Raw genomic sequence first — 23200 nt, 5'->3', positions numbered from 1 at the left:
AAAAGAAGCTAAGTGATGAACATGACTGGAGAAATGGCAAACGAGCACAAAAACCTCTGTGTATCAACAGGCAATCAGAATTCACAAAGAACAGAGTAAGCCATAGGAACAGGATACAGCAGGATAACCATAAGAATGGACACGCGAAGATCTTTTCTTTTTACAAGAGGAAAACACAAGAAAAACACAATACAGCACAAACTGTAAAATCTCTGAGTTGTAAACAAACAATGGAAAATAAATTTCTAGAAAAATCAAGAAAAATGCTAAGGGATCAGAAAGATCAAAAAGCAACCAGTAAGTGAGGGGCAACAGGTATCTTCAGCTTCCACCAGCAATGCGTCTTTGGCCACATCATGAAAAAAAAAATATATATATATATATTTTTTTAATATATATATAAAAAGAAGTTTCTCAACACCCTGAAGAATAGTTGAAGCACTGGTTTGAAGTGTACCCCCACCAGCCCTCAGTATCAGTGACTAATGAAAGAAATGAGCCCCATCAGCTGCTAAACAACAGCCATTATGCCTCACATAATTAAGACAGACACTATGTCAGTAGCTACAGCAACTTAAAAACCTGAAAAGCATGGAGCTGTGGGCAGGTTCTCTGTTTAACTGCCTTTTCCAAGGGGTGCCAGAGTACAACCCAGAACCCAGCTGACTGCTGCCACCACAGCACAGGGCACAGCTGGGCTCTCTCTTCTATGCTCACATAGACTTCAGTACAACACAGAAGTCTTTGTTTGGCATATAACAAAAGTTTCTTGTTTTTATTTCCAAAGCATTTTCAAGAGACTTCCAAAACTGCAGATGCAACCCCTGCTGTCTGTGTAAGAATCCTCTGCTTTCTGAGCATGTTGCTTGTTATGTCAGTACAGCATGCTGAACGATCTCAGACATACAAACTCCGTATGTAAAAATTGCATCAACACTGTATCTGACAGTGTAAAGAGTGCTGTACAGATTCCAGCTGCCCATTTAAAGTTACAAGATCTATACAAGCATCTCTGCTGAATTACCACTTGCAAAGAAGGCTTTCATGATGCAAGTGCTGACAGCTATAATTAAGGCCTTATGAGCAGATGCTACCACAGTGCAGCTTAACGTCAGGGACTTCACTTTGGTTGGTTGGGTTTCCCTGAGAAAAGCTTCAGTGTTAAGCTTAAGAAGCATGTTTTCAGAAAGTACTGCGACTAGAACTGTAAGGCTGCTTTAAGCCAGCTCTAGTAATAGTAAAATCTTTATAATTCATGGGTTTTTTTTTAGTTTTATGTGCAAGTTTTCAGAAGGATGGGTTTGAGGAAACCTGGCTGCTATTAATCCTTTTCTAATCCTTTTAAGAATTCAGAAATAACATATATGAATGATACTATACTCATACGTTTTGTTTTTCCAGCCAGAAATAGTTAACATTTACAGTTATGTGTTTTACATTATACATTAAAAACCCCTATCAGAAGGCTGGACTAAATCATACAGGTATTTCAGAACTAACAGCAGCAGAATTGCTACATGCCTGTCTCAGCAGAAGACCGCAGATGTACTGTCTGAAAGAGACTACAAAGAAGAAAGCCAGTTTCCTTTGGGTCTGTCTAAAACAAGCCTACCAACTACACGAAAGCAGAAACCAAAAGGTAGTTATGTTAAATACAATAAGTTAGTGTGACTTGAAAGGACAAATTTTAATCCAGACTAAAATTCAGGATGAGAGCACAGTTCAGCACCATAATCGTGATGTTATTTTCACACTCCAGTAAGCCAACACACATCTTTTCTGCCTGTTGACTTTCACTTAACAGAAATTGGTGGTCTGGGACCACTGTCAGAGATAACTACGCTCTCAAGACTGCTGGTTGCTACTTAGTGGCACTAGTTACTATGTAGAATTACTTCTGGAATTTTGAAGTTAAACTAAGAGATCCAACTGTTCACCCTGCTAGCTTTAGAACAGCAGCAGCCCTCAGGTTTTCAAGAGTTGCAGTGAAATCACTGGGTCTGTGTGCACATGCTCTGTCCAGTGCAATAATGCAGGCAAAAGTCTGCAAACTGCTGGAGAACAAAGCACTGCCATCACTTCTCCTTTGTTTCCAATGGCAGCCTACAGAACATCCAAGAGTGGCCACAGCACACCTGGTTTCAGGCAGTGCTTTGTAAATCCTGTAAGGAAGATGCAGTGAATATTCTGTAAAGTGAAAGGCGTATCAGTGCTGCTCATTTGTAAAAGAAGTTGTTAGATTTCTACCAGTAAACGCTGCACATTTAGCAGTGATTCCAGATGCTTTCGTGTCAGAACCTGTTCTGCTGACCAGGTCTGTGTGCATAACCACCTCCTCCTCACCAACACTTTGTCTTTGTCTGACTTCTGCTGTGTTACAGGCACGTGCACTACTTGTAAGCTCAGAGAAGGTCCTGTGAACTCAGCCTCTTCTGGAAGGAAAACAACTAAGCTTGACAAGACTATAAAACATCAGGAAAGGACTTTATATTTTATCTTTATTCCTCCCAAGCAGAATCCAAACTATTAGCTTTTCATTCAATACGGTCCATTTGAAATACCAAATTAACAGCACTGTCTGTAAAGTACGCCTGCATGCAGACAGGCTGGTGGCAAAGGCAGCGAGGGAGAAGTTTCAGCAGGTACTCGGATTTCTCTTTTAAATCTTTTAACTCCCAGCAGCTTACCTCAGATGTATGAGGTAGCGTAGTAGCCTTTCTTCAGTCTGTTGGCTGTTGTCTTTATTGACAGTCCGCTTCATTTCTCGTCTCACAGGAACAGAGAAAGTTCTTTGCCGTAGGAATGTCTGATGATTAGCTGGCATCTCTCTCAAGTCATAGATCACCACAAACATCTTCACCACAGTTTTGTTGGGGTTAAATAAGGTCTGAAAAGACAGATGGTTCGGTATGATGCTCTTTAGAGATGAAAAATTGAGAAAAAAATCACGATAATAGTCACCATCCTCTATGCACTTTGCTCCTGTATAAGTCAATAACATTTATGCAAAAATGTGTGTTTTTTCTGTACACTTCAACACTTTAGATACAAGAAATTCTCCTTTTTTAAAATATGATAATAATCATTCTTTCTGATCTGAAGCTGTGGCGTTATTTTTACTAATATGCTTCTCTTTTTACTTTTTTAGTCAGATTTTTGCCTCCACTATTTTTGTGGCATGCTGTGCTTCCAGCAGGTGCAGAGGTGGACTCCACATTTACACCTGGAATTAGCAATGCGTCATCCTGGCCTGAGTTCTAAGAAGAAAGAGGCAGACCTTGATTCTAAGCAATGGTTATGATTTACTTTTCATTTCATTCCAGAAAGTAGGTACATTTAAAGTGTTGCAAAACATAGCTAAGACTGAGTATTTAAAATGGGCGTTTCTTTTCAAAGGATTTCAGAATCTGACTTGTGGATTACCTCACTGAAGAAGTAATGACGTGTCTCCAACTATCCTGAATCTTCAGTAACTTATCTCAAGTCTTTTCATGGTATTGCATGGATTAAGATGTTTGGAGTCTCTTTCTTCCCACATATTACAGACGGATTTATACTTTAAATATTCACGATTTTACAAGTTTTATAGAGAAACTCATTTTTCCACTGCTAGCTTTATTCTCCCCTCTAGTAAATTCCTCCTTCCCTCTGCATTAATTTCTTGACATCAGTGCTTTTAATGCACTTGCATCTGCAATGAGGCGCCCATTTTTAACAACCATAGAAAGGATGACCCAGGGAAATACTGACCTATCAGCCTCACCTCTGTACTGGGAAGGACCATGGTGCAGATCTGCCTAGAAGCTATGCTAAGGGAAATGGAAGAGAAGTGATATGGGACAACCAGCATCATTTCACCAAGGGCAGGTCCCGCCTGACTAATTCTGTTGCTTTTGATGATGGTGTAACTAGAATGATGGACAAGGGAAGAGCCACTGATGTCACCTGTCTGGACTTCAGTAAGGCCTTTGACATGGTCCTACTTAGCATCTTGCTCTTCAAATTGGAAAGACAGGAATTTGATGAGTCAACTGTTTGATTGGTGAGGAACAGGTTACAAGATGGTACCCAGAGTGTGGCTGACAATGGCTCAATGTCCAGATGGAGATCTGTGATGAGTGGTGTCCCTCAAGGGTCAGTTCTGGGATCAGTGCTCTTCAACATCTTTATCAATGACATCAACTCTAGGATTGAACGCGCCCTCAGCCGGTCTGTGGATGACACCAAGCTGTGGGGTACGGTCAACACATCCAAGGGATGGGATGCCATTCAAAGAGACTTAGACAGGCTCGAGCAGAGGGCCCAGGAGAACCTCAGAAGGATCAATAAATCCAAATGCAAGGTCTTGCACCTGGGTCTTGGCAACCCCCACTACCAATACAGGCTTAGAGATGTAAGGGTGGAGCCCTGATGAAAAGGACCTGGGCCTACTGGCAGATAGCAAGCTGGACATGAGCCAGCAATGTGCCTTCACAGCCCAGAAAGTCAACTGTAACCTGGGCTGCATCAAAAGCACTGTGTCCAGCAGGTCAAGGGAGGTGATCCTGCCCCTCTGCTCTGCGCTGGTGAGACCTCACCTGGAGTACTGCATCCAGATGTGGAGTCCTCAGTACAGGAGAGATGTGGACCTGTTAGAGCGCATCCAAAGGAGGGCCACAAAAGTGATCCAAGGGATGGAAAACCTCCCCTACGAGGACAGGCTGACGGAGCTGGGGCTGTGCAGCCTGGAGAAGAGAAGGCTCCGAGGTGACCTGATAGCAGCCTTTCAATATCTAAAGGGGGGGCTATAAGAAAGAAGGGGACAGACTCTTTAGTGGGGTCTGCTGTGACAGGACAAGGGAAAATCGTTTCAAACTAAAGGAGGGGAGATTTATACTGGATATAAGGAAGAAGATTTTTGTTTTTTTACAGTAAAGGTGGTGAGGCACTGGCACAGGTTGCCCAGAGAGGTGGCGGATGCCCTGTTCCTAGATACACTCAAGGTCAGGCCGGACCAGGCTCTGAGCACCTGATGGAGCTGTAGGTGCCCTTGTTCACTGCAGGGGAGCTGCACTAGATGTCCTTTAAGGGTTTATTCCAACTCACATGATTCTATGATTCCATTCTAGCTGCATACATACCACTTGTATCGTTCCTGAAGGCGGTACCCGATAACCCCTTTTACCAAGGGACTCTAAAGTAATTACACCCTGGGGAAAAAAAGAAATAGAATTACCAGGATGCAATACAAATCACAGTGCTCTGTTCACTTAGTTGTACTTACATGTTGCTTTTAATTTTCACAATAAAAATGAAGACAATATTTGAGATGCAGTTAAAAGTCAACAGCAAATACTTTTGCAGATCATGAAAAGCTACACAATAACAAGTACGTTCTCCTCTTGAAACAACTTTCAAGGCTGCACATGTTCAAACCAGCAGTCAGGGAGCTATGGAGAAATAAAAAGCCGTTCTAGAAAGCTCTAAATTAAAAATGAAAGACTTGTCCATGCATTTCTACACAGCCTGCGACTGCACCAATAATACTTCCATCCATGAAGAATTAATTTCTGCTTTTCAAAGACAGCAGATGCACTAAATCTCCCATCCTAATCCAAAACTAGCCATGATATCATCTGCAGAGATCTACAGAGCTCGTGAGCATCCCACTAGCATCCATTGAGGAAACCACTCTGCTCCAGCACTGCTGAGGTCCCCTTAAGGCTCTGCAGTACAGCATCAGCTTCATGATGCTGCCGTGCACAACTGGTGTGCTGCAGACATGGACACACCAAAAAAAATCCAACAACACCAACAAAAAAACAACAGGAAAAGCACAAAGAAAACAGCTATACAAGCAGGAACAATGCTTCTGATGATGGAGGCACAATACAAATCGTGTCTTAATCCTGTGAGACTTAGCCATAAAAGCATGTTTACAACATGCGAGAAAGCCTTAAACAATGAAACCCTGCTAGTGAAAGAAGCAACACTGCTTTAACCATTTGGAGAGCATCACAATGCTTTAATCTCCTGGAAAATGATGTGAAATAATCTAAAAAGACGAAAGCAAGAAAATTGATACTACTTTTCTGTAGTTACAAAAGATATATACAAACTTAAACTGTATTATGCAAACTTAACTTTTAAAGCCATTTAACTTAATTTTATGAATCAATTTAGAAGCAGAATATCAAATATATGGTACACCCTACGAATTTAAAGTCTAAATATTGAGATAATCAGGCATTAAACCCTACTTACATGTTTAAAGAAACTATTTACTGTATATTAAACATACATACCCATGGAAAAACCTCTCAGAATGATATCTGTCACCCAGGTAACACCCAGTTAATTAAAAGGCATCCAAGATGAATCTAGCTGTCTGATTCGATGGTTCAAAGCACCCAACATATTTTGCTTTTTACAAGGTAGCTCATTTGAGGCATTCAAACCCATGCTGTCAATGTAGAAGTGCAGAACAGTGTGTGAATACCAACAAATCAAGCAACTTGTGAAAGTGACATGCTCAACACTAGCTCAGACAACAATTGCCTAAAAATAAAGGGCTAAACAACTTTGACAAGGGGTCTAAACTCTCCATCCACAACTGCACCTTGGCCTACCATCCAAGCTACTTACTGGCAAAGCAGTTAGTTCCCCAGGACAGCAGTTTGTTTGGACAACAAAATGCATCCTATTAGTCCAGTTGTTGCCTCACTGCCTATTTTAAGAATGTTGGACAAAAAAAAAAAAGAGATAGCAGAGGTCAATCACTCCAGTGATATTCCATGACCAGAGCAGCTGGATGGTGGGACACAGCAATAGGAGAAAACTCATTACTTAGGAAAAGAGAAAGGACAGGAGGAAGAGACCTTATTCATAAGAAACTGGAAAAGTCCCAGACCCCTCCAAAGCCTCACTGCATGAACTCCCCACTCACCTAGCTCTCAGTTTCCATCTCCGTCTAACAGAATTTAATTCTCCAATCACCTGAGGTCAGCTCTGTCCTTATGTAAAAATGCAGGGCTTTGAAATAGCAAAGGAGGAGGGCAAAAATATCCTCCCTGGGGATACTTCTATCTACTACCACAGAAGTACCTGATCAGCTGAGAAGCTCTGAATAGCTCTGGGTAGTTTACATATGTTAGTATGCTAATTGCTAAACATCTCAGCAAGCTTTAGGCTGTATGTTTGGTTACTGTATTAAAGCATGAGTTAGACAAGATCACCTGACTACAAGCTCATGAACTTGGACCACACACTTACCATGTAAGGAGAGGGCGCATTATCATCTGAAACACTGTAGAATGACACTTCAACAGGCAGAGTCATGTGAGTGGGACAGAAGACTCCACTTGCTCCCACTTCTGCTGTGAAGCCCTCCACGATGCCCAGCGGGTCCAAGCGAAAATTCAAGACAGACTCCTGAAAAACAAAACACGTACAGTTTAGATTGAAAGCACCTCACAATACAGCAGAAAATAAAAAGCAGCAAGCAAGAAAACAGTCTTTATAAGGACCTGGGTCCTAAGTGTTTCAGGAGGTGACATACCAGAAATCACTACTGAGCCAGAAATTGCAACAAACAGAGGAGCACTCGGCAAGATGGCAGCGGTCTAACAGAAAGCATCATGTAAATCCTCTCTTGATCTGACTCAAACCTGCATAAAAGCCCACAGAGAGCAGCAGGATCTATTCAGGACTTCCTTTGGTATACACTATCTGAAAAAAAAGGCTGTAATCCGTAGCTTTTCTCAACGTATTCACTCCATGTTTCACAAGGTATAATGCAATCCATAAATGCTCTAATTAGTCACTGACATTTGATGTGCTACATGAAATCAAAAGCTGGAGGCTACCCTTCCAACATGTTGTTTACTACACCGATTTCATGCAGCTTTTATGAAACATTGAGTAGGTTTTAAGAGTAAGAAATGTGAATTTTTTTTCTAGGTTTATATAAGATAAAAATGAACAACAACAGTTTAAATCTCATTTAAGCCAGCATAACACCTCCTAACTTAACTGTAGGGTGAATTAGAAGTAAAAATTTCTCTTTTTGTATCTAAGAAAGAAGACATTGTTGGGAATGAAATTCATGGCTTTATAGATGAAAATTGAAAGACATTTCATTCAATTTAATTATGAACCTTTGTGCTGTAATCTGGCTGGAATTATTTGCACTAATGCACTCTAAAAAGCAGTACAGAGGAATAATAAAAAATACCACAAGACTTCTAGACAATATGCAATACCTCAAAGTTTCCCAGAAGGCTAAGACTTGTTACTGGTGGAGCACTAGAACTTAGAAATGGTTTCCCATGGCTCTCTGGATCACTCTCTCTGTTTATACATTGTTGTGGGCTATATAAATAAAAGAGAATAAATGTAAAGGATGAACACATTTCCTTTTGTCTTCTGGGTATAACCAGGTCTAAAAAGAATCATTTGCTTACTGCATTGCAAATTACTGTGCTAAAGAAATACCAGTTGAACACTGTCTGTAAATATTCTTGCAAAACATTTTCTAGGTAACTGAACAATAGCTTCACCAAGAGATATAGACAATACAAATGTATGTTGTTCATTAACTCTGAATGAAAAAACAGAACTTTTACGTTTATGTTACGCACAGTAATGTGTAAAAAGTCATGACTAGTCCCTTTCAAAGGTTATGTTCTCAGAGCAGATATAAAAGCAAAAACATTTAACCCATTCAACTCTTAAGAGCAAAACATCTCATTTGCAATGTTTTTCACATAATGGAGGAAAAAATTCCAGGGAAAAAGATGACTCAGTGATTAATATATTTTGTTTGAGTACTCAAGTGTATCCTACAGCATCCCCAGTCCTACATGGGACAGAGCTGGGCTCAGCAGCAGCTCTCACTTTAGGACTTTGTTCCAGTGCTGTGCTGACTTGGGGTCCTGAAACAAAACCCATCAACTGAGTATCACAGTTGATGGTAGAAATCTACTGCTCCTACACAATTGCAATGAAGCTAAAAAAAATCTTTCAGAATAAGAATTATTCAGAAAGGCACCCATACGTCTGTGTTTGCTACCCAACTTTGGTGTTATATACGTTCTGTTCCCAAAAAAACCTCGAAGTTTCTGGTAAATAAAATGTACCTTCTTGCAGACAAACATTTCAACTGCAGCAGTGATGAATCCAGATCAAAGCACCCAGACTGTGTTTTCCTCTGAGGAACCTCAAAAGGGGAAGAAAATGCTAATTTAAAAACTGCACCTCCAGTAAGCACAATTTTGACAAGTAGGCACAGGTTTGCCAAGAATTTGCATGACATTACAAAACCACAAAAACAAGAAGTTATTCTGAACTCTGTGGGAAAAAAAAAAATCTATAATTATTAAAGATTGTGAGTTCTGGTTGACAGAACTGCTTAAAAAGATGGAAGTAAAAACCTGATCAACAGAACAGGAGCTCCCAGAAGAATACGTGAACAAAGCAACAGGAACTAATTGCACCCCCAAATCACTGTCCAGCTCACTCAAGAGGCTTTGGAGCAGTACAGAGCGTTAGGAATAAACAAGTTGTACCAATTTCCATCTGAGTTCCCTGAAAACACAACATCTTCCATAAGCACCAAAGAACAAAACACACTGTATGCTGACTACAAAAGGTCAGCATGTCACTAGTTTTAATTGGGAATGCCTTTTTCTTTAAAATCCCAACCAACCAACCAGGCACTATGTAGACTGCTCTGAAAGGAATGCCTCCTGTTTATTTCCATGGAGGGTTCAACAGATACAGAGAGCACACTAATACTGCTTGATAGAAGAAATTCTCAGCAGCAAAATGCTATTTTTCAGCACAGTCTCTACTATTAGCTGTGTATTTTTGCCAGCAATGAGTAAGAGCCTGCATGCCACACTGGTAGAAAGTCTGCGCTGGCAGAGTTGACCTACTACTTCATAGCTGCTACAACAGTGTTATTGCTAGAAAACATCGCCCACACACTCCATCTTTCATCACCCCAAACAGCTGGAAATCAGAAGGTGCCAAATCCAGACTACATGGTGGATATGGCAGGACAGTCCAGCCAAGACTGGCAACGTACTCCGTGGTCTTCAAACAGTATGGGGCCTGGTGTTATCATGCTGCAAGAGAAAGGCTGCTTTCCTCTCTGGCCTGACTGGAAGTTTGAGCCTTCATCTTACTCAGTGTTGTGATGGAGCAGTTAAAGCTGCTTAAATTAGTCTGGGTTCCAGGACATCTGGAAAGATCAGCCCTTCCCTGTCCCAAAAGACAGTGCACATCACTTTACTCACTGACATCCTCATCTTGAACTTTTTCTTCGATGGGCAGTTCACACATCATCACTCCATGGAGTGCTCTTCTGACGACATCTCATCACTGGTAATGACCTGATACCAGAAACTGCCACCTCCAGCCTCACACTGGTTCAATCAATCCTGACAAACTTGCATACACTGTTCCTTCTGTTTCTGCACAGCATTCGTAGCACCCACCTGGCACAAACTTTGTGATATTCCAACATTGCAACTATCATTTCCAATACACTGAAGCCAATGTTCAGCTCCATACACAGACCCTTGGTTGTAATCTACCAATTAGCATGGATGAGCTGATTGAGGCACTCTTCATTTTGTGGAGTAACAGCTGTGCATGGCCATCTGGAAAGTAACTTATCTTTCATATTACTGACACCACTGCTGAAATGCACCGTCACCTCCCTGTGCTCAAATCCACTGTTTGGTCTCCACAAACATTCATCAAGTGTCAATAAATGTCAGTGGGTACCACTGTTTCCCACATGGAAGAATTCAGTTTCACACTTCAGTTTCATAAGCACTTCCAGGTCAGACTAGTCAACATAAAACCTAAGGCATTACTTTCAGAGCAGCCCTCATGTAAAAATGTGTTTCTGCCTTATCACAGCAACCTTGTGTCACCGACTCAGCTATCTCTCTGGATGTTGAGGAACATGCTGTACGAACTGTTCACAGAAACAAAAACGCCACCAGGTATTAATAACTCACACAAAAACTCCTCAGTGATGAAATGTTAACTTCAAAACACTTTCTTTTGTACTCTTTAATAACACCATTGTTTGCCATAGAATTTTTTATTTTACCTGTTGTTACTCTTGAGAATCTCTCAAGAGCTAACTCTAACACGTTCCTTTTCAGAATTATTCAACTTCATCTTAGCATTAACTCTCAACATTCCACCTGCAAAAGCATTCACCACGACACTGAAAGTAAATACAAACATTTCTTCTAGACATCTTGTCAAATTTTCTATAACACACAGGGACTAAATGAACACAACACCCCCTTTCTCATATGAAAGTTGAATCACAGTTAAGCCATAATTTCATCAGTAACTTACAGGACTTGAAAGCAGAGGCAATCCAGTTCGGGGATGAAAAGCCTTCGTTGAAGTCCCATCCAAGGATCGAAAGTTGTGTTTCCGCCATATATTTGTGTGTTTCAGAGATGGTGCTTTCTGTCAGTAAAACAGGTTCAACTCAAGGTATTGTTGGGCTATTCCAACAGCCTATCGAGATATCATTTGTTTGCTCGAGTGGAAAGAACTCCTGCAGCTGGTGCCCCTGCATCACACTGAGGTATTATGAAATAGATGCAAGTTCTCTTTGATTCAATCTGCAACCACTACAAACTACTGATTTTAAATGGCCACACACCACATGGATACAACAGTATGTGTATACACGACACCTAACTGACTACAGAAGATGTCATTTCTAATGCTATCACAGTGAGCAGGATGAGGCAATGGCCTTCCTCACATTAAACTTCCAATTCAGGAGGGAGGAGGGAAGCACCACTCGAAAAAGCTTCACTTCAGAGCTGGAAGCAGACAACAGTCCCATACTGCTTCACTAAGAGTCAGACAGAAATTCTTCCATCAGCCTTAGCAAATACAGGGTGTGGTTGCAAGTTACCTGACTGCCAGCAGCTAAAGAAATAGCTCTTTTCATCTCTGCTTACCTGCACATCTGGGTTCTTCAGCCTCTCACACCTAACGGAGCCATCTTCTGAAGATTTCTTCTGAGAAGTGCTTTGAAAATCAAGGCCTACTGGCTCTTCATTCTCATCATGTGCAGCTTTCGTTTTATCTTGTCTGTTTTTAGTTTTGAAATTGTCATGGTCTTTAATTAAATAATTTTCAATACTAATAAGCTGGGTATTTTGCTCATAAATACTTGGTTTTTTTGAGTCTTTATCTGAACATTTGAGTTCATTCTTGTGCAAAGAGTCAGATGCCTGCATCACAGTTGCTTTTTTTGTACCTTCAAGTATTCTGCATTTATCTATCTGCAAATTGTTAAAAGTGCCCATGTTGTTGTTCTCACTAACAACTGTTCTTTCTTTAAGTTTATTTGTGCAAATCTGTTCATCAACGCTGCTAAAACTTGAACACTGTTTAGTTCTATTGGTTATCTGGTCTTTCTGCACATACTCTGAATGTATCATCTCCAATTTATCCGGCAATTTGGATTTATTTTCTTTAACACACGACGGTGATGTGTGCGTGTTACTATATAAATGAGAAGTCTTACTTGAAGTCTGGTGAAATGCATTTTGGACAGCTTCACCAGGTTTTGCTAATACCAATTTTCTTCTTGCTTGAAGTTTCAGAGAAGCCTTTGATTCACCATCAAACCTAGGACTGATAAGAGTATCTGGTGTTTTCAACCTCAATTTATTGCTGTCTTCTAGCAAATTAAAACTGGATTTAGCAAAAGAAACAGAAGACGGTTGCTTGACTTTCTTCAGCAAATTTTCATCTTCGTATGTACTTCGGAAAACTTTTGAAGTAACTGGGCTGGTCTCATGCACTTTGAACGGACGACCACTGACATGAGAAGTAGCTGGATCACAATGAATCAAGTGCTGGGCAATCCTTGCTATAACCTCCCGCCGCTCCTGGAGCAGAGAGTCAATGAGAGGGTTACCTTCTGCACACGGACGGCCACAGTGGCTCGCTGGGGCACGGGGATCGAGCCGTGGGATTTCTGGTATTGCTCTAGTTTTGCCTTCACCACCATCCTCCTGCATGGCGTTATCTGAACTGACAGTAGGAGCAGGAGAGGTTTCCTTGCCTTTCCTCAGCAAGTTTTCATCTTCATAAGTACTCCGATAAGCTTTTGGTGTAGCTGTGCTGGTTTCGTGCACGTTGAAGGGACGCCCAGCAACAACTGAGGAAGTAGCTGGATCACAGTGAATCAAGTGTTGAGCAATTCTCGCAATGACTTCTTGTCTCTCCTGAAGTAGGGAGCCTATCAAAGGATTGCTTTCTCCTGTGGGCTGATGAGAGCAATGACCATTTGAAACACGGGAATCGATCAAAGAAAGGGATTTAAAAGTTCGAACAGCTGTTTCGTGAGATTGTGCCTTACTGTCTGCAGCAGCATTATAGCACTGAACTTTAGACTGCGATGCTGCAAAATCAGATCCAAGACCAGTAGATGGATAAAGCTTTAAATTTCTGATAGATGAAGTAAATTCAGGTGTCTTTTTTACATTAAGTAAGCCTTCAGGTGTCATTGTCCACGTTTGTTTCCCACAGACACGCGGCAGACTGGAGGTACTGCACAGCTCTGCTGCACTGGATTCACTGTGATGATGCAACTTACGCTCTCTCATTTGCTTTTCATAATAGCCAAGGTTGGTGTGAATACTACAGGTCAAAACTGGGTAATTCGATTGTCTGGGTAAGGACTGGACGCTGACTTTCAAGGCCACATTGTGGGAAACATTAGGAACAGGAAAGACATGCTCTGTCGGTGTCTGGGAGAAAGTCCATTGCAGGTCCACATCTGCAGCACTCACCCTGAAGCAATACAGAATCATGTTTATAGACATATCTCAATAAAGGGCCTTAGATCTCTATGTCATAAGACAAATTTCAAAAACAAAACACTGAAGCTTTGTCACACAGCAACTGCCACACTTTGCAGAGTATAGGAACCGGATACAAACAGCACAGAACTGGGCCAACGCATGGCTCCTGAAAGCGAAGAGGGCCACAAGTAGGAAGAGTGGGTTTAAGGTGAGTAGCAGCACCCTGCAAACAGCAAAGCAAGAGTATTTTTCACTTCAAACATACCTGTACAGAATGTTACGGGGAACAGCACCATGTGAAACACTCAGCCACGCGCTCAGCTGGGAGAAGAAAACAAAAGAGCGCACAGCCAATAAAAGCGTCTTCTCTTCAATGAATCGGTCTCCACTCCTAAAACGCATTCAAAGAAACACACAGATGTTGGTAAGAATATGCACAGAGAACTAACAGAACTAGGACATGGAATGCTATTACCAGAATTAAGCTTTCATATATTCTGTAGCTCCCTTTCCCCATTTGCCTTGTCTGTCCAGATCACATTATCAGCTCTCAGGTGAAAGGTTAAATGTTTGCAAATATCTCATAGGAAATCGTAGTCATAAAACATTATATATATAAAAATACAATATATTACATGTGCATGGTTGGAGTATTCTGCGTTAAAAGCTGGTAGACAAACGTATTTACAGATTTTCATTCTGAAAATCAAACAGACAATTCAAGCAAAACAATGAAACTCCTGAACAATGTGAGCAATGCAGAGCTTGATTTGTCCCCGTCTACATAAACATTTATAGAACTTAACAAATCACAAACTAACAACTGATCCCCAAACCCAACTTACTGTCGAGGAACTGGTTCCAAAATCCACCTTTCTAACAACAACGCATCTTGTTTGATTGCGGGATCGTTTAAATCATTCCCCTCCGTGTTAGGCCCTTCATCACTATAGCAACAGTCTGGAAGTAACATCACTTCAACCATGATTGGAATATTGTTTTTCCACAGGAGCATAACCTCTGATCTGGTTCGCCTGGCTTGACGACACTAAGGGAGAGAATAAATATCAACATATGTAAGCCATAAAAATACTAGCCACATTTAAACCTACTTTAAACTCACGCTCCAAAGAACTCAAAAAGGGTAAGGGTCAAGTTCCATAGACTACAGTGCACCAAACCAGAGATAAGGTCCCAGAGCTATCAAATGACAAATTAGCAAATCATCTGTGCCTGTAGTTAAAGCAACTTCAGTCAGAAATAAAGGGCTCGCAGAAATTTCCCCAGCTACCATACTTCACAACTGTTACTACTCTCTCCACAGTCCATCCTCAGCAATGCCTTATGAAATTCTGTCTTGGATCAAACTAACTTCTGCATGAGCAAACTGCAAATTCACACAGTACACAGTATCTGTCATTTGAGAGATGCTCCAACCTCAAGCCAAAAGAGATGAGGTGCACTCGATGGTGTTCCAGTTTTTTTTTTTTGGAGCACTGACTTTTCAATACCACCTGAAAGAGCAAAAAGTTCTAAAAGTCATCCTACAGCTTTTCTCTCTCTCTCAAAAAAAAAAAAAAAGAGACCATGAATGCTAAGTATAGCACTCACGATCTGCATAATAAAGACTCAAATAGGTACTGCATTCAGGTAGCTGTGCAGAACTTCGTGTTCAAGGATAAAAGGCTTAATGATCTCATTTTAAGGACAGATCTGATCTATTATTAGTATGACACCGAATTACATACTTGTTTAAATGCAGAGCTGACAGACAGCAATTGCTAGGAGCCTACCAGGGGTTCTCAGCTGACTTTAATCATGGTAGCATCACTTCAGATGAAACGGGAACATCATACCTGAGCCAGCTTGTCACTGCATTCATGCTTAGTTGTTGTTGGCTGACTTGACTGTGCTGGAGGACAATGAAAGCCCTCTGTTCTGCCCTTTATTGAGTGTTCAGGCGTCCGACCTTCGGTGATCAGCAAGGCCAAGGAGACGAGGAACTCCTCAGCTTCATACTCAAAGTACTCATCTAAAGTATCTGCCATTTCAAAAAGACAAAAACAATGTCATCTGCTGTAGAGCAAGCATTAAACTGTAGCTGTCCCTGTGGTTTGTTTCAGCATACACTTTAAACATGAGCTATGGGAAATGGATGTTTGCATCAGGCTGCCTGCCTCCCCACCATGCTGAGAGTCATCACACACCAAAACTCATCTTTCTTCAACCTTTAACTTTGCTGCTGCAAGTGGACAGAATTAGAAACAATCTGAAGCAAGCTCCATGGAGTAATTGGCTGTGTCATCAGGCTGCACCAGTGACAAAGAACAACAGTTTGTGTTGTGACCCACAGCTGAATCACAGCTTTTCTACAGGAAGAATCTCTCCTGGGTCCTAACAGAAGGACCCTGATGGCAGTACGACTCGACATCTTCAACAGCACGTAACAGATATAAAGAAAGCACACAGAATCACATAACATATTAAACAATTTAATAGGGAAAAAATAGTAAGAGTTAATTATATTAGAGAAAGTGGGACACAATGTTCTTTAAGATTTTTATAGCGAGTTCCTACTGCTGAGAGCCGGGATTATTTAAGAGAGGTCCATTTATAGTTACCATTAACAGCTCTCACACAGAGACAAGGTTCATGAGGAACGTACAGAATATTCACTGCTTCGTAACACTCTCAGTCCAAACTCGTGCAAAGAACCAAGCCTCAACAAGTCTCCCTAAACAAAGCAGCAGCTGCACTGCTCCTCGTGAGCCATGCTGGTACAAGCAGTGCCCACGGAGCACGATATAGCAGCCCCAGTTCTACAGCACAGCAGCAATTCTTTGTTTTATGCTTCTGGGAGATAAAAGCACATGACATCTTCACCACCCTAGTGTGAGAATCCTGCATTGTGCCCCAAAACAAAGCTGCCAGGAGTGACTGCTAACTTCAGAACACGTTTTGAAAACCATACACAAATGACTTTCCTGCTCTTAAAAAGAGATGGCTCAGGTTTTTCAAGAGGTTTTGCTGCTTTGGGTTTTTTTGCCTTTGTTCCCTAGTACCTGAGCATTTAGCAGATGTGGTAAGGCAGACCTGAAAAACCCATGGAAGGGACATATTAAATAAAAACTCCAGTGAAGCACCTGATTACTTGCATACAGAAACTACTAAGTGTGCAACATCAGCTTTTGCATGGATATATTTGCTGAGCCCAGGCTTGTGCTCCATGGGCCCCAGGGCCTATAGACAATGTGAAGGGATCTACACACACTACCTGGGAGAAGCCACCTCTGCTACCCGGGAACCACACTTACTACAAACAAGTCCACACCTTTACAGCCTCCTTTCCTCTCTCTGAAAGGATGCGCTTCTGCCTATGGGAAAACAGAAAAGAACAGCGGGATGGATGGCAGCAGCAGGAGCCCCTGCTCAGTGGCAGCACAGGGCTGGGTGCTGCCTGCACCAGGCACAGTCCACCATCCACCTTCTGCCAAAAGCCCAAGGCAAGATTGAGCTTCCCTGAGGACCCCGCATGGCACCAAGCCTTACGCCACCTGGCACGAGTTAAAGCAGCAGTTCTTCTGATGGATGGCAGAAAATTACTAAAGAAGGGGGCATGAAAGATTAAAGGAACAGTAAATAACAGAGAGGACAAGCCACTTACAGTGATGTGACTCACCAATCACATTAGGCACCTGCAACATTTTTTTCAGGCATAAGCCCAAACAATAGGTAAGTCATACTTACAGAATAAGGAATGGGCTTCGGAAAATCTCTGCAAAGCACCGAGACCACAAGCATTGGGCATACAGAGTTGAGCACAAAGGCCACAGTGATGTTAGGGTGGTCCCAGTGGGCTGGATCGCTGCAGGAGCAGCTCTCCTGCTCAGATGTAGGAGCTTCCAACACCCAGAAGCACTCAGTAGCAGCTGGAACAAACTAAAGCAGAATGGCCTCATGCCTAACAGGCAAAAAAGGGGGGAGGAAACACTGCTCCTTAAGAGAAGGTCAGAAATCTGTGCAGTTCAGTATGCAAAAACACTCTGGTTTTAAAGAAAAAAATGAAAGCGCTCCATCAAGATCTGGATGCATTTACACAGACAGAGCCCACCTTGGTCAACGGAACAGAAACCAGCAGGGTAGGACACAACACCTGAACATCTACACTAGAAAAGTGCAAATGGTACATCCTTACTGGAGGACCAACAGCAAGCACTGAGCTGGGGAAAGCTACTGCTCTCTTAACAGCTTATAAAGGCAGGGCCAACAGTTAAAAATTACATCAGCAACGTAACAAACAAGGCATCTGATCCTGATTTTTAATTTTTTTTACAGCACAAATAGCAACAGTTATTGAGAAATGTGTTTTCCTACAAGCATCACGTGACATATTGACTTCTTTAGCTCCATGTGATTTCTGTATTATTTGGCAACTTCTAATAGCTTCAGCAAAGGAAAAAAGCCCTGAGAACACTGGGAAGCATGGTAATTGTTCCTGCACAACAGACCCAGATGATGCAAGTTGATGTAATTGAGGACAAGGGTGGAAAGGCATTTATAGAAACAGCAAACTCAGTGTTTAGCAAAAAAGAATTCCTGGTTATGTGTGCTGCAGCAGTTCTCTTTTGTGTCTTAAACAGGGCTGAATTATAGACAACACACTGTGCACAGAATAATCTCATGCCTATAACCTTACTATGAATGTTTTTATTCTGCTTCATCTCTGGCAATGGAACATGCGAGCATATATTATAAAACAAGTGTTCCTATAGATATGTACACATATAAATTCAGAATGAAGCTATTACACTGTACATAGAACTAAGCATACAGTGCTGGAGAACATAGACCTGGAGGCACAGGGTTTTGTCTTCCTTTGTCTCCTCTGTACACCGAACAAGAACTACTTTCCTACATCTTCTAGACAAACAGGAAACCACATTTAACAAGAGATGTCAGGAAGAGTCTTCAGATCCTTGGCCCTCCCCCGTCCACTGCACACATGCACAACTCACTGGAGCACTTTATTTAATAAAGGACAAGAACACAAAAGCAAAGGAAAAGCTAGGACAGGCACCCATACTAAAATCTCCTGAATTCATCCCTGTGGTACAAGCAAGACATAATCTCACTGAGCTGGGACAGAGCATAGCTGAGCCAGCTCTGCCCATCGACTCCTTCCCCAGTTAGGTCACAGCCACACAGACCAACTCCCTTCCCTTTCCTATTGCAGTATTTTCTGCAGCAATTACAGAAAACGCTTTCGTGAAATGTGCCTTAGAAGAGCAGTTAATCTCTCTCCTAGGCTGAGACATGAAGCAAATACATTGGTATCGTGCACCCTGCTGCTCTACCATGCCCACTGCGAACTCAGAGCGTATGGCAGGGGTGCAGCTCTGGCCGGCCTGATGGCTGCAGGACGCCCCACACTGTGATCATGAAGGCTGCTCTTAAAAGCCCATGAAACACAGATAATAATTACCTTTAAATATGCTCTAGAACAGCCCAGAGCATCCCTGGAAAACCTTTAGGTTACAGAGCAGATTCTGAAGGCACTGGTATAATCAGACTCCTATTTCATTACAAGAAAGCAAGCAAACTACACACCCAAGCAGGAACTGCCCCACAGGTGCAGCTCAGCTGCACAGCAGGATGCTGGCCCCGCTGTGTGCCCAGCCCCACACCTTCCCCCACATCTCCCCAACCCCCTGCCAGCCCTGCTGACATCACTCCACATTACATCTAATTTCCAGTGCATTTGGTACCACTCCAGTGTCAGTTTTCAGAAAGATTAAAAATATTGCTGAAGGATCTAAGGCTCCAGGCCACAGACATCAGCTACACTAAGGAAGCAGTGGCTGCTCTGTGAGGCTCAGATCAAGGAGGCTCTGTGAGGCACATAAAAAGCTTCAGCATGGGCTCTATGACCCTCCCTCCTAACAGCCAACAAATGGGTTTTATTATCTCACTCCTCCAAGAAGTGGGTTAAAGGTAGTCCTGCATTTTAAGAGTAAGGCAGGGATTCAAGAGACTACTGTAAAGGAAATGAAACACAATGTAAACATTTGACTAATAGCTTCTCTTCTGGAATTGGAAACACCTACGGATGCTTCAGTTAACTAATCCCATGTTGTGCATACTTCAAAGAAAGCTGCCCTTGAACCTCAAAATCCATTATTTTCTGGATGTTGTGTCTACATGCTTCAAGCCCATGATTACGTCTGACGTCACAGAGCTCACAGGCCTGACAATATTAAGGCTTTAACTATAATTTACGCTATCAAGAGTCAAAACCATAAGCTAGTCTATTCCTATCATGAAACAAGCCATAAGCTAAAGTTTACTTAAATTCAAGAAAATGCAATTAACTGGTGAATCACTTAGGAATGCTCTGTAAACCTCCCCCCAGCACTGACTTCAGCAGTAGACCTACTCCTGGTGCAGAAGAGCAGACCTCACAGCACTTCTGCTTCCTCTTTATGTTTCCCAGGACATCAAACTGAACCATGGCCTGCTCACCGCAACACCTCAAGATGCAGGCTGGAAATGCTAGGACAGAAGGTTAAATTAGGACTGATGTTCAATGGAGCAGACGGAAGCTATACAAGCTCTGGATCTTCTTACTTCTGCACAGGGGAAGAGAAAAATCACTGCTCTGGTGTTCTTACAACAGGAAGAAAAAAAAAAGAGAGAAAGAAACATCACCTTCTAACAGGTTATTTAAGAAAGCAAAACACGACTACACTGCAGCCAACAAAGCTACTACAGAGCCACACAAGTGGATGAGCACCACCAGACACTGCTCCCCGTCACCACACCACCCATCTGCTGCACAGCTCTCCTGGGCACATCACTACCTCAGAACTCACCCAGAGCCAGTTGTACAGCTCATGAAGTCACTGGAAAGATACTGCACTCGGAATCAGTCTGGACAAAAAGTAAGTTCATGTAACTGCTTTTGCTAAAACCTATTTGGGGTCAAACCATTTAACAAGTACAGAAGAAAAGCAGTTTAATTCATTTCAAGCTGAACTGCTTGTCAGCAGCCTCAGAAACCACTCCTTTGGAGAGCAGAAAACACAGATTGCTGAACTGCTCTGGGTGTTCCCATCCCGCTTCCTGCGCCTTGGCTGACATCCTACCCTGCCATCACCACACTGCTTACTGAGTCACTGCTCTTCCCAACCATAGCTTTCTATTTTTACCTAGCAACATCGGTTTAACCTCCTTCTTTTGACTCACTGGCATTCAACCAAACCAAACTTGAGATCCAACGTTAGTATTTTGGTCAGGGAAACTGACTTTATTTTCACTTAATTGGGAAAAGAAAGGGAACACTTAAGAACAACTGATGTAAGCCAATTTGTTTCTCACTCCACAAGGAAACGATGAATGGAGAAACACAGCAATCGTTATGATCTCATGATCTGTATTTATCCATTGGAAGACTATACCTGAAAAAAAAGCAGCAAGTTTCAAACTCAGTTCCAAAACCCCCTTCACTGAGCTGAAAGCAAAGTTGTATATTCCACAGTAGTGTAAAGCTGTAAGAGCCTTAACACTGACTGTTAGAAAATGTTTAATGCTTTTAACTATAAGCAAGCTGGAGCAACATAAGCTTTTTGCTGATCCCAGAACTAGCAGTCTACAGAAGGAGTTACAGAAGATGCTACTTGTACTAACATGCTATAACAAGGCAGGTACTGAAAGCAAAGAGGGCTTTTGCCTCAGTAATGCACTTAATTAAACACACATCAGTTTGTGTTTTCCTTTACACTGGGACTTCCTAGATTGCCGTTTGGTTAAATGTGATACACATACAAAAAAAATTTGCACAAAACCTTACAGTACAATGAAACAAATGTGTACACCAGTCTAAATTATTGTATTAGAACGAATAAATTTTGCACGATTGTAGTGAAAATAAGTTGCTAAAGCTGTCCTGTTTCAAGGTGCCACCCTGTTCACATGAGGGGAGTGGGCAGCTGAGCCCCAGGTGAGCATTCAGCTCCACCAGCAATGCACACCCCCAGCTGGGCTAGGAACAGAGCAGCACATCACCCCAGGACAGAAAACAGGGCTTCCTTAAGCTTGCAGAATATGTGAAAACCTATTCTTCAGGTTTATTCCAGGAAACAAGTGAGCGTTCTTATGTTCAAGGACAGATTTTCCTGTATGAGATTCCTAAATCTACATTCAAACATCTTTTCAGACCTCCTTCACCAAGTGGCTCTGACGGAGCCCTCTTAGAAAGACAAGGCCTTGTCCCTCAGCAGGCCTTCATGAAGAGGGCAGTGAGGAGCTTCACTACTTGAAATCACTAATTCAAGAACCAACTTGGCCGTGACAACACGTACAGGCTGAAGGCTTCCACCAACTTCCTCGACCTTCGGCTAGCTGCGAATACCACACTGCTGCAGCCCCATAGCTGCTGCTTTCCATCCAACAGAAGCCTAACGGAACTTACAGTGAAAAAGCACACACATTTGGCTGCACTCACCTCTCTGTGCAGGCGTAACACCCATGCGGCAGTCGCAGCGGTTCAGTACTGGGAGGTCTGACTCCACTTGGACGCCACCGCATCCTCTCCATTAAACACGTTGGCAGCAGGTCTGCATTAAGTTCTGACTGTGACTGCATTTTTAGAGTATATAAATAAAAATGGATGCCAGAATTTTTATGTGAGACCTTAAACACAATACAGTTCAGGACCACAGACATAAGTTTCCTCTTCAATTCGTTTAACAATCGAGCTTGACAGTGATTCAACTATTTGCAGACTTCTGCGATATTTTATACAGAGATTGGTCTGAAGATGTAAAGCAACAGTCTGTGATAATAAATCAGCATCAGATGTGTCTTTAAAAAAAAGAAAAACAATACTAGAGTGTTGCTTAAAACACTACAGTAGGTATTTCAGTGCTTATAAGAGCTGCAAGAGCAGCTCTCCACTTAAACCACGTGTCTGTATCCCGTGCTGCCTGGGTTCCTCTGCAGTTCATTGTCCCTTTACAATATATGCCAGTGTCTTTGGGAACAGCATTCACAGCAATATAGACATGCCCAAAAAATCCACTTATTGTTTTAAATCAAGGCTTCCCACAAACACTAAATGTTAATCTCTGAGGTATTTCAGGCTTTATCTCATCACCTTGGATAATTACAGTACTTAGAAACTTTGACAATGTAATTTCAAGTGCTCTTGTGCTTATTTCACTGCTAACACTGATAAAATAGCATTTCTTTTCTGAGGAGGAATGTAAAGAGCCTTCAGCTCTCAAAGACTCAGGAGTGATTCTGAAGAGTCATTAAGGAACTGAACAGGCTTGGAGTGGGAGCACACAGAAGTCCTCCCAGTG

The 23200-nt window shown here is 42.0% G+C and overlaps 1 protein-coding gene across 8 annotated transcripts in view; it reads right to left on the bottom strand.

The window, feature by feature from the left end:
* Window positions 1–23200, bottom strand: part of ATOSA (atos homolog A) — a 41945-nt gene that overhangs the window by 2124 nt on the left and 16621 nt on the right. For 4 of the 8 annotated variants that reach the window (XM_065733865.1, XM_065733861.1, XM_065733863.1 and 1 more), the window contains 10 exons: window positions 15698–15882; window positions 14687–14889; window positions 14107–14232; window positions 11985–13830; window positions 11362–11478; window positions 9117–9196; window positions 8241–8349; window positions 7246–7410; window positions 5121–5189; window positions 2688–2887 (listed from right to left, as the gene is read on the bottom strand). In XM_065733865.1, coding sequence (XP_065589937.1) covers window positions 2688–2887; window positions 5121–5189; window positions 7246–7410; window positions 8241–8349; window positions 9117–9196; window positions 11362–11478; window positions 11985–13830; window positions 14107–14232; window positions 14687–14889; window positions 15698–15882 — 3100 coding nt within the window. Of the gene's footprint in view, window positions 1–2687; window positions 2888–4577; window positions 4785–5120; window positions 5190–6284; window positions 6443–7245; window positions 7411–8240; window positions 8350–9116; window positions 9197–11361; window positions 11479–11984; window positions 13831–14106; window positions 14233–14686; window positions 14890–15697; window positions 15883–23200 lie in introns of those variants that run through there. The other 4 variants (XR_010622029.1, XR_010622030.1, XR_010622031.1 and 1 more) reach the window with 4 other exon arrangements.

The sequence above is a fragment of the Cyrtonyx montezumae genome, unplaced genomic scaffold (assembly GCF_038088225.1).
Source record: "Cyrtonyx montezumae isolate F1298 unplaced genomic scaffold, pur_monq_1.0 scaffold_17, whole genome shotgun sequence".
NCBI lineage: Eukaryota > Metazoa > Chordata > Aves > Galliformes > Odontophoridae > Cyrtonyx > Cyrtonyx montezumae.
Note: the sequence above shows the minus strand (reverse complement) of the source record. Positions and strands in the feature narration are given on the sequence as shown.